This window comes from Hypanus sabinus, chromosome 22 (assembly GCF_030144855.1).
Source record: "Hypanus sabinus isolate sHypSab1 chromosome 22, sHypSab1.hap1, whole genome shotgun sequence".
Taxonomy (NCBI): Eukaryota; Metazoa; Chordata; class Chondrichthyes; order Myliobatiformes; family Dasyatidae; genus Hypanus; species Hypanus sabinus.
The window spans coordinates 63,872,968-63,885,274 of record NC_082727.1 but is presented as its reverse complement, the minus strand read 5'-3'; the positions used below and the strand labels follow the sequence as shown (position 1 = coordinate 63,885,274).

Below are 12,307 nucleotides of genomic sequence, written 5' to 3'. Positions count from 1 at the left end.
AAAATGCAGCTGTATAAAATTTTGTTTAGGTCTTTTTGGAGTATTGTGTCCATTTCTGAAAAGTGTGGAAGCTTTGGAGAGAGTGCAGAAGAGTTTTACCAGGATAAATTTAGTTTGTTTCATCCGGAACATCAGAAGTTGAGAAGTGATACAAAATAAATAAATTTTTGAACACAGAGAGCGATAGGTGCCTGGAACATACTGCCATGTAGACAGAAGCATTTAAAAGGCTTTTAGATAGGGGCATGAACAGGCTAAGGATGGAAGTATAGAGACTACGTGCAGACAGATGGGATTAGTTTAGACTGTCATCATTGCCAGTAAAGATGTCATGGCCAAGTGTTCTGTACTTACACTCTGCACGTTACTACTCTATGTTCCATAAGGCCTATCTCACCTAGACTTTTAAAACAATCATTTCCAGCAAAGCAGTATTTTAATTGCACGATTTCCAATCTATCCTACTGCAATTAGCTTTCATGATTAACTTACTCTACTTTGGAGAGAGCAAAGCAGCTTGGATATTCGTTTTGTGGAGCACCTAAGCTCAGTCCTCAGGATGAGTGCAAATTTTCCATTTCATGTCACTTTAAATCTCGATCCCATTCCTATTCCAATCACTCTTCAGCCTCCTCCATTCTCTTACTGAATCCCAACATAAACAAGAACAACATCTATCTACTACTGCCTACTATTGAATGTTTTCAAATGAGAATTTTTTTTCTTCAGGAAAACTGCTGTTTCTCCATTTGCCATCAAGGCTATGTCCCTTTTTCATCTGGTTTCTACGTTATGATTCCCAAACATTCAGTACTCAAGCTCTTGGTCACCTGATCTTTTCTTGACCAATCTGCATAAAATTTTTAATCTCACTCACCCACCAACCACCCAAAGTCTGCTTACTCAAGATGATTTGAAAACTGTACCCTTTCAATCCTTCTCCAGTTCTGAGTAAGGATCTGTGCTCTGAAATGTTAACTGGTCTCTCTTTCTACAGATGCTGCTTGACTGGCTGAGTTCTTCCAGTATTTTATGTTTTTACTACAATATCCCATTCCCAGATCCTTCCTAATCTTTACTGAATTATTGGGATTCAAAGCATTTATTTGTTTCTAGACATCCCCTTGATCTTGCCCATCTAGTTCTTTTTACTTCATTCAACCCAGCCTACTCCATATAACTAACTTTCTTCAAATGTATCTGAAATGATTATCCCGCTTTCAACTCTATCACTATGTAATTTTAGCCCACTCTCAAAAATAAATGTCCACTCTGCTGTACCTTTCTGCAGCTTTAAAAAACTTCATAAAATCAGTCCTTCAAGGGTACTTTCAATCTCATTTCACTGTCAACTTGGAAGATTTTCAATTTTACAGATTCTATATGAATTTGTTATAATTGACAGGGATACTGAATTATTTTATGAACAGAAATGGAATGCAGCAATTTCAATGATAATTATTTAAAAAGTAGTGACAATAACTTCAGTATATTTCTAGCTTATAAATAACATACCTTCCAATAATTTTGCAACGTGAATTAAATTTGAAATTGTGGTTTGATTGGCATGTTGCAATACCAAACCACTGCTTTGATTTGCACCCAGGCCATCTGTTAGGAGCTTGTCTATTGACCTTGAAGCTGCATCAGCCAGGATATAACACTGGGGACTAAGAAGACTACATAGCTTATTCCACTGTTCAACATCCTGAATAGGAAAACAAATGGATTAGTGTTTTGATGATAAATATATATATATATATGTTTTATTAAAATAAACTCATAATTAAATAACAAAATCTCATTCATTTTGTTGTATAAATGCAGTAAAGCATTAATGTTTCAAAGGAGGCTTAACAAAATTTAACAGTGTGCTACATGGTATATTAAAACTGATGCAAATTGTAGTGCTGCTGGTTCCTAAAGGCTGGTGGTGGCTTGTTAATTGTAGATGATCTGTTTTAGAAGTGATGCAAGTACAAGGGGTGAATAAGGAAAGAAAATGAGTAAAGGCTTCAACTGTGAGATATAAAAAGTTGTAAAATGAAATCAAAGAGAATAATGTAAATGCACATTAGATCAGAGAGGATCCATGATGAGAGAACAAAGAGTGAATGTAACAGGTTTATGACCTTTCATCAAAACTGGCCCATTCTGGTAGAAATAGTTGAACTTTGTCTTCAGAAGTGAAGGTATCAAAGGTTTCTGGAATGCAAAGATGTAAAAATGATAGATTCTGCAGCTCCTGCAGGTGCAGTGGTGCAAGAAGGAAATGACCATTGGTGGGGAAGAATTCTGGGAGGCACTAGTAATTTCTGGGAAAGCTAGAAAACATAGAGATGTATCTAGTGGTGGCCTTACATTGAAGGTGATAGAAATTATAGAGGATGTGGTGGAAGGTGAGGACAATGGGAACTTTATTCTGGTTGGGAAGAGAGGTGGTGAGGTAGAAATGTGAGATCAGAAACGTTGCTTTGAGAATTCCATCAACACCATTGTTAAGAAAGGTGACTGCTTTGTAAATGCTGCCATTCAATCCTCTGAAGGTGACCCCGAGTTTCTAGTTACGTTAATGAAGCCTAGTGTAAGCTCAAGGAACAGAATCAATACAGTACAGTTCTCATAACCCAGTTTCAGGTTAACCTATCTCAAGCTTATTTCTTCTGAAAAACAATTAGACTGTAACAATATTTCTTCAAATGTAGAACAGTATGGTACAGGAACAGATCCTCAGCTCAAAATGTTGTGCCATACTAATTAAGATAATGAACCCTAATTAAACTAATCCCTTCTACTCAGCGTTTACCACCATCATTCTGACAGTCCTGATGGAAAACCCTTGCATTGGGGCAGTTCCATTCTCTTGACCTCAAAAGCCCTATTCTAGTGGTAGGAGTGATCGTCAGAACTGGAGACCACTTTGGTTGCAATGAATGGCCACGATTGTAGTGCCTTGCCATCTCCTTCGCTCTCCATGGAGTACTGCAGAACTGCCTTCCCGCTGTTAGATCTCAGTAGTGATCTCATCCATCCAGTCCACCAGAACTAACTTCTTATGCTGGGATAGGCATTGACTACATTTGTAGTGTGTGATAATGCATGAACACTCCTCAGCAGTCTTCCTCTCTTTCTGCACTACTTATTTAGTTTATTTTTATATAAATACTTCTTATTGCAATTAATAGTTTTTATTATGTATTGCAATGTAACACTACTGCAAAACAACAAATTTCACGACACATATATGCCAGTGATATTAAAGCTAATTCTGTGATAAACGGCCTCCTTCTTGGAGCCTGATCAGAAGAGATTCACTAGCCTAATTCCTGAGATGAGAGGGGTTTCCTGTCATATGTGACTAAAGTTGTTTAAACCTATAGTCTCTGCTGTTTAGAAGAATGAGGGATGATCTTACTTAAATATATGAGATTCTAAGCAGACGTAATAAAATTGATACCCGAGCTGTTTTCCCAGGAGGGACCGAATATGATAGTTACAAACACAAAGTACATTGTAGATGCTGTGGTCAAATCACCACGTACAAACAAGCTGGATGAACTCAGCAGGTTGGGCAGCATCCGTTGAAATGAGTAGTCAATGTTTCAGGCCGAGACCCTTCGTCAGGACTGAAGAAGGCGGGGCCGGGGTCCCCATACAGAAGGTGGGGGGGGGGGGGTGGGTGGAAAACCAATCAGAGGAAAGATCGAGGGGTGGAGGAGGGGAAGCAGGGAGGGGATAGGCAGGAGAGGCGAAGAAGGAATCTAAGGGGAAAGCACTATGGGTAGTATACAAAGGCAGAATCATGTGAGAGGTGATAGGCAGCCAGAAGAGGAGACAGAGTGAAAGTGGGATGGGGGAAGGGAGAGAGAGGGAATTACCAGAAGTTGGAGAATTCGATGTTCATACCGAGGGGCTGGAGACTACTCAGTATATGAGGTAGTCTTCAGCCCCTTGGCAACATCTCATATACCGTCTGGGTAGTCTCCAGCCCCTTGGTAGGAACATTGAATTCTCCAACTTCCGGTAATTCCCTCCCTCTTCCTTCTCCCATCCCACTTTCACTCTGTCTCCTCTTCTAGCTGCCTATCATCTCTCTCATGACTCTGCCTTCGTCTACTACCCATAGTGCTTTCCCCTTAGATTCCTTCTTCGCCTCTCCTGCCTATCCCCTCCCTGCTTCCCCTCCCCCACCCCTCGATCTTTCCTCTGATTGGTTTTCCACCCTCCCCCCTCATTCTTTATAAGCCCCCTGCACCATCCTTCTTCAGTCCTGATGGAGGGTCTCAGCCCGAAACGTTGACTGCTCATTTCAATGGATGCTGCCCGACCTGCTGAGTTCATCCAGCTTGTATGATAGTTACAAGATGTGGTGCCATTATTCAAAACTGAGATGTGTGGGAAAATCTTATCAAAGAGGCTGGTGTATCTCAGGAATCCTCTACGCCCATGGGTTGTGGAGATTAGATCACTGGAGATATTCCAAGAAGAAGTAGATAAGTTTATGCAAGATTCAGAGTTGAAGCCTGAGGCAGATCAGCCATAATCATAATGGATAACAGGTAGGCTAGAGATGAGGTGGTCAACTTCCGACTCTGATTTAATGTCATGTTTTCTCTGACATTATTTTTATTTCCCTCCTCTCTCCAGTCATCCATTCCCTTTTTACATCCCTTTCAGATGAATCACCTTCAGATTATAAACCTTTATCACCCTCCATCTGCCAGCAGTATCAGCACTGTTAGTCTCCAGTTTATCACTGTCATTCCCTATCTCCACCCTCCCTGTATCTTAAAACATCCTTACTTCTTTTCCAAATGTGACACAGTTCTCAGGAAAGATATTTGAATTGGTTAATTGTTCTCTCTGAATACTTGCTCCCTGACTAGCTGAGTGATTCCATTATTTTCTCTTTATTTAAGAATTCGAATGAGATTAAAGTTATGAGACAAGGTGGGAAGCCAGTCAAGACAGTATTTAATTACATTGTTTATATCAATATTTATTCATTTCTCTTTAGAAATTAAACTATGAACTTCCGATTGCCTGACACTTTAGATCTCCACCATACTTTACTCCCTTTGTGGCCTCCTGTACTATTACAATGAAGCCCAATGCAACTTCCAGGAACATCACCTCTTCCACCCGGGCACGTTGCAATCTTCTGGACTCAATATTGACTTATACAACTTAAAGTAACTTAACTTTTCTATCAATATCTGTCATCCATCTGTGATACTGGCTCAGCTTGTTTGTTCCAGTCCTCCCTCTTTTCCTCTGAGAGTGGAAGATGTGCCGGTTTGACCTGTCATTGGCTTTGCATTTTGCAATTCCTGCATTTTTTATCTATGTTCTTAATCTCTAATTGTTTCTATTCACTCATTGACCAGATGAGCTTGTTTACAGTTTACCTCCTTGGTCATCCTAGTTTTATCCAGAGACCCTTATCCCTCTGCACTTTCCCTACACACCAACAAACTTCACTTATCTCTTTCCTAGTTCTGAGTCTTTGGCCCTCTTTCTGTTTCCACATGTGCAGCATGACCACTTGTGTAGAAACATAGAAACATGGAGAACCTACAGCACAATACAGACCCTTCAGCCCAGAAAGCTCGCCAAACATGTCCTTACCTTAGAACAACCTAGGCTTACCCATAGTCCTCTAATTTTTCTAAGCTCCACGTATCCATCCAGAAGTCTCTTAAAAGACCCTATCGTTTCTGCCTCCACTGCCGCTGCTGGCAGCCCATTCCACGCACTCACCACTCTCTGAGTAAAAACTTCTGATTAACATGATTAATGTCTCTCATTATCTTGTACACCTCTAATCCTCCGTTGCTCCAAGGAGAAAAGGCCGAGTTCACTCAACCTATTCTGACATTTCTGTTTTTCTGATATCTTCTGTTTTATAATAGCAGTGAGTCTATTGGATATGAAATTGAAAGTTGTATATGAAGTTCAGGGGTTTGTTATAAATGTAAAATTGTTATAGCTTTTCATGTTCAGAGAAAAATAAAGTAAATATTTTGCACAAAAGTGGATGTGATATTCTCAAATGTAGAGGAGAGTCTACAATTAGCTTTCATAATGGAAATGCTACTGGAATTATCTATTAATTTTTCCTCTATTTAACAGCATACACCAGGTTAGGCCTGTAGTATAAGTAACTGTTTCATGGCTGGATGAAGTGGCTGTGTTGGGCTAGATCAGAGAATCCCAACGGAGTTGATATGTTTATTAAGGAGGCATTAGAGGAAATAGAAGTTTGAGGGGGGGTACAAGAGCATTGGGGGGGGGGTGGTAACTTGCTGCTGTCATCAACATCGGATAGGCATTGCCAGTTTGTACAGTATTAAATTATTATTTTAACTTAGCCCCGTTAATGATGGATAAATACGTATAATGTGATCTCTGTGAGTTTGAAGGCAGTGAAGCCTTGAATTTTATTCTTGTTAAGAAACAGAAACTACAGAAAATGCGTCAATATGATGTTACATACCTGGAGTGTGGTTTTATTCCATTCCCGTTGGATCAGTGACAACCCATGTGTCTTATTTGTAATACTGTACTGTCTAATGAAGCCATGGCACCATTAAGATTACAGGAACACTTCCATAAAAGATACCATAAAAAGGCTACTTATGGTATTACTCAGTTTCAAAAGATGAAAGAAGCATTTGAAAAGCGTTGCAAACTTGAGTCATTTGCCAAGAGAGCTAAAAATGACCCTGATAGTGGTCTCATTGATAGCAACATCTGGAAAATCTCAGACAATTGGTGAAAGATTAATAATGCCTGCTGTATCAGAAGTACTCACCGCTATCCTCAAAATGGATACCAGAATTTTAAAATCAATTGCTCTAAGTAATAACTATAGCTCATCATACCGACGAAATGAACGAAGACATTGAGTAACAACTATGCACAGAACTACAAAAAAACAAAATTTGGGATACAACTGGATGAGCCAACTGTGCGAGACAAAGAGGCATTGCTAATGATATATGTACAGTTTATCAAAAATGGAAAAGTTTATGAAGATATTCCTTTTGTAAAATGATAAAAACAAATATCAACAGAAAATCTATCTCCAATGAGCTCAAAATGCATATTGAGGATAAAAGTATTCTGATTAGGAGCATGATTTCTGTACAACAGATGGAGCACCATATATGACAGGTCGCCATGGTGGTTTAGTGGCACTTATGAAAAAAGTGATTCCAAGTATGTTTGCAATCCATTGTGTAATTCATTGTCAACATTTGCAGCCAAAAGCCTCAGCCAGCGACTTTTTTCAAGCATGAATTCTTGTAATATCTGCAATTAACAAAATTAAAGCTCATCCATTAAATAGCAGAATATTTTGCTAGTTATGACAAGATAACAATGAAGAGTTTGAACACTTGCTTCTTTACACTGGAGTACATTGGCTGTCAAAAGGTTGCTGCTTAAAATGTTTCTTTGATTTTTTTGATACTATGGTTAAATTTTTGCTCAAAGTCAGCAAAAGCATGGGAATCAAGATTGAACTTCTACATGGAAATGTGGCCTAACTAGCCGATCAGTATAACATAATAAACATTCTAAATATGAAACGGCAGAATGAGAATTTCAATTTAATCCAGGCAAGAAGTGCAGTGTCCACTTTTAATTGGAAATATATAAGCAAAACATTGGGAGAAGAACATTCTCACAGTTCCCTGAATGGAAAGTATGGTATTCTCTTTCATAGACAGTGATTTGCAAGAGTACTGCTTATACCTGCAGTCACTGAAGGATTTTCAGAATCAATTCAAGGACTTGAATGATCTGGAAATTTCGGACTGCATAATTATAATCATATAACATTTACAGCACGGAAACAGGCCATCTTGGCTCTTCTAGTCCGTGCCGAATGCTTACTGTCACCTAGTCCCACCTACCTGCACTCAGCCCATAACCCTCCATTCCTTTCCTGTCCATATACCTAACCAATTTTTTTTTAAAATGACAAAAATCCAACCTGCCTCTACCACTTCTACTGGAAGCTTGTTCCACACAGCTACCACTCTCTGAGTAAGGAAGTTCCCCCCTCGTGTTACCCCTAAACTTTTGCCCCTTAACTCTCAACTCATGTCCTCTTGTTTGAATCTCCCCTACTCTCAATGGAAAAAGCCTATCCACGTCAACTCTATCTATCCCCCTCATAATTTTAAATACCTCTATCAAGTCCCCCCTCAACCTTCTACGCTCCAAAGAATAAAGACCTAACTTGTTCAACCTTTCCCTGTAACTTAGGTGCTGAAACCCTAGTAACATTCTAGTAAATCTCCTCTGTACTCTATTTTGTTGGTATCTTTCCTATAATTCAGTGACCAGAACTGTACATAATACTCCAAATTTGGCCTCACCAATGCCTTGTACAATTTTAACATTACAACCCAACTCCTATACTCAATGCTCTGATTTATGAAGGCCAGCATACCAAAAGCTTTCTTCACCACCCTATCGACATGAGATTCCACCTTCAGGGAACTATGCACCATTATTCCTAGGTCACTCCGTTCTACTGAGTGATCCCAGTTCTTTGCAAGGTGGAAGGACAGGAAGGAAGTTTGCAAGAAGAAATTATCAAAATTCAGAATGACAAAGAAGCAAAAATGCTTTTCAAAAATGTTGGCTTTTATGGTAGGTGGCTGCACTATCATATGGTTTTGTGGTCTTTGGAAATGAGCCAAATTGCTCTTCATTGTATTTCCATCCTTCTATCTTGTTGAAAGAAGCTTTAGTGCAGTGAACCAGATACTCACAAAAACAGCTTGGACACTGTTACACACGGGGACTTTTAAGGCATTTGCTGACACAACTTGAACCAGATATTTCAACTCTTGCTAAGAATCATCAAGCTCAAAATTCACATTGATATTGAAACTGCTGTACAGTGCACAGGTACTGTGTAAGCCAGGTTTAAAAACAAATTAAAAATTAAAGCAGGATTATTGTTCTCATGTTAGTATATGGTAGACATATTTTTAAACTATGGGGGTGGCAGAAAGTATAGTGTCTCTAAGATTGGTGTTGGCAAGTATGAAGGTGCTTTAGGGAGGTGTTAGCAAGTCCAAAAATGCTTTAGTGAAGCATTGAGCTAAAAAAAATTTGGGCAACACTGGACTAGATGGTCTTTAGCATCCCTTTAATACTGTCCTATTTATACTGATGTTTCTTCACATTCTCTGCTTTCTATAAACAAATACGAATTTACAGTATTTAGAGCCTTTCATGGCCTAAGACATTACAGAAAATTAAATGCTCTTGAAGTGTAATCGTGGTTGTATTCTGAGCATTGAGCATCCAATTTGAGTAGGCAGAGTCTCAAATTAACAGATTATTTATATTTATTGTTGTTGAAGGATAAATATTAGCAATGGATGAAGAACTTCTCTGTCTTCAGAACAGTGTCAGGGAATATTTTATGTACGTCTGAGGAAATACAAGGGATTTTAATGTCTCAGCTGTGGTATAGTTCCTTGTAACTCCACTCTTCATACATCCAGAGCTTAGTGTAAATCCACAAATTCTTATGACTACAAAATGGATTTATAGAATATTCCTACAACTAATATGTGTTTGAGATTGAGAACATTAAGATTATATAGGTTAAAAAACTGTTTTGTATTGGTCCTTACTCAATTAATTCCTTAAAGTGCTATCTTGAGCCATTTCCATAAACCCATTCTCCTTTTTTAGATATTTTTCATTACTTTAAAATGGTCTCTCTCCTTCAAAACCTACTATAGATTCCCTTTCCAGCAGTGTTCAAATAAGTGATCCCTTAACACTCTGCATTAAGTATTAAGTTGATGACTGAAGATTTTTAATTCTTCCATTCAAACATTGAGAAGACTGAACAACTATATTCTACCCTAAATAATCAAAGGTACACGAGTGAATCTGCAGATGCTGGAAATAAATAAAAACACAAAATGCCGGCAGAACTCAGCAGGCCAGACAGGATCTATGGGAGGAGGTAGAGACGACGTTTCGGGCTGAAACCCTTCATCAGGAGGGTTGCCTGATGAAGGAAATGTATATCAACTTTGCCAACTGGACAGAACATTCAGATTTATCTCTCTGTCTAAGATCATACAATTACAATCCGCACTCTTGCAGCAACTAGTCACTCACAAATCTTACTGGAAGATTTATCAATTGGAAAGGATTATATTTCATTAACACAGAGGTGCTTTGAAATCACAGTTAAAGCTTTCTCTAACTGGAGAGAAGGTTCTTGGGAAACTGAAAGGTCTGAAGGTAGATAAGTGTCCTGGATCAAATGGTGTACATCCCGGAGTTCTGAAAGAAGTGGCTGATGAGATCATGGAGGACTTAGTAATGATCTTTCAAGAATCACCAGATTCTGGAATGGTTCAGGAAAATTGCAAATGTCACTCTACTCTTCAAGAAGGGAGAGAGGCAGAAAAAAAGGAAACTATAGGCCAGTTAGTTGTTGGAAAGATGTTGGATTTGATTATAAAGGATGAAGTCTTAGGGTACTTGGAGGCACATGATAAAATGAGCCATTGTGGGCATGGTTTCCTCAAGGGAAACTCTTGCCTAACAAATCTATTGGAATTCTTCGAAGAAGTGTCAAGCAGGATAGACAATGGTGAATCAATTGATGTTGTGCATTTGAATTTTCAGAAGGCCTTTGACAAGGTGCCACACATGAGGCTGCTTAACAAGCTATGATCCCATGGTATTACAGAAAGATTCTAGCATGGATAAAACAGTGGCTGATTAGCAAGAGGCAAAGTGTGGAAATAAAGAGAGCCTTTTCTGGCTGACTGCTGGTGACCAGTGGTGTTCTACAGAGGGATGTGTTGGGACTAATTCTTTTTAACTTATATGTCAATGATTTGGATGATGGAATTGATGGCTTTTTTGGAAAGTTTGCAGACGATATGAAGATGGGTAGAGGGGCATGTAGTTTTGAGGAAGTAGAGGGGCTACAGATGGACTTGGACAGATTAGGAGAACGGGCAAAGAAATGGCAGATGAAATACAGTGTTGGGAAGTGTATGGTCATGCATTTTGGTAGAAGAAATGAAAAGGATGTGTATTTTCTAAATGGAGAGAAAATATGAAAAAACTGAGGCACAAAGGGACTTGGGAGTCCTTATGCAGGATTCCCTAAGGTGGCTGAATCTGTGGTGAGGGAGGTGAAAGCACTGTTAGCATTCATTTCAAGAGAATATAAAAGCAAGGAATAAATGTTAATACTTTATATAGCAATGGTGGAGCCTCACTTGGAAGCATTGTGAGAAGTTTGGGCCCCTTAGATTGGAAAGAATATGTTGAAACTGGACAGAGTTCAAAGGAAGTTCACGAAAATGATCAGGATTGAATGGCTTGTCATATGAAGAGCTTTTGATGGCTCTGGGCCTGTATTCGCTGAAATTCAAGAGAATGAGGGGTGACCTCTTTGAAACCTATTGAATGGTGAAAGGTCTTGATAGAGTGGATGTGGAGAGATATTTCCTATGGTGGGAGAGTCTAAGACCAGAGGACACAGCCTCAGAATAAAGGGGTGTCCTTTTAGAATGGAGATGAAGAGGAATTTCTTTAGCCAGAGTGTGGTGAATCTGTGGAATTCCTTGCCACATGTAGCTGAGAAAGCCGAGTCATTATGTATATTTAAGGCAGAGGTTGATAGATTTGTGATTGGTCAGGGGATGAAGGGATACAGGGAGAGGGCATGAGATTGGGGCTGAGAGGAAAATTGGATCAGCTGTGATGAAATTATGGAGCAGACTTGATGAATCAAATGACCTAATTCTGCTCCTATATCTTACAGTGTGTTAATTCATTGTCAACTTTCACTCCCTAATCCTCCAATGTCTTAAGAATACAGTCCCTATTTCCAAAACTCTCTGGAGATTTGCTATTCCACTTTTTGTACTTTCCATACCCAAACTTTCCTTATCTCTTGTAGGCTCTTCCGTTTGGTTCTTCAACCCACTATTGGGAATACGAATTGACAATAAATTGGACTGGTCAAAGAACACTGAGGCTGTCTACAAGAAGGGTCAGAGCCGTCTCTACTTCCTGAGGAGACTGAGGTTCTTTAACATCTGCCGGACGATGCTGAGGATGTTGTATGAGTCTGTGGTGGCTAGTGCTATCATGTTTGCTGTTGTATGCTGGGGCAGCAGGCTGAGGGTAGCAGAATCAACAAGCTCATTCATAAGGCCAGTGATGTTGTGGGGGTGGAACTGGGCTCTCTGATGGTGGTGTCTGAAAAGAGGATGCTGTCCAAGTTGCATGCCATCTT

The 12,307-nt window shown here is 39.3% G+C and overlaps 1 protein-coding gene across 4 annotated transcripts in view; it reads right to left on the bottom strand.

The window, feature by feature from the left end:
* eno4 (enolase 4) overlaps positions 1 to 12,307 on the bottom strand; it is an 88,626-nt gene that overhangs the window by 6,635 nt on the left and 69,684 nt on the right. For all 4 annotated transcript variants that reach the window (XM_059947930.1, XM_059947929.1, XM_059947928.1 and 1 more), the window contains one exon: positions 1,516 to 1,708. In XM_059947930.1, coding sequence (XP_059803913.1) covers positions 1,516 to 1,708 — 193 coding nt within the window. The remainder of the gene's footprint in view (positions 1 to 1,515; positions 1,709 to 12,307) is intronic.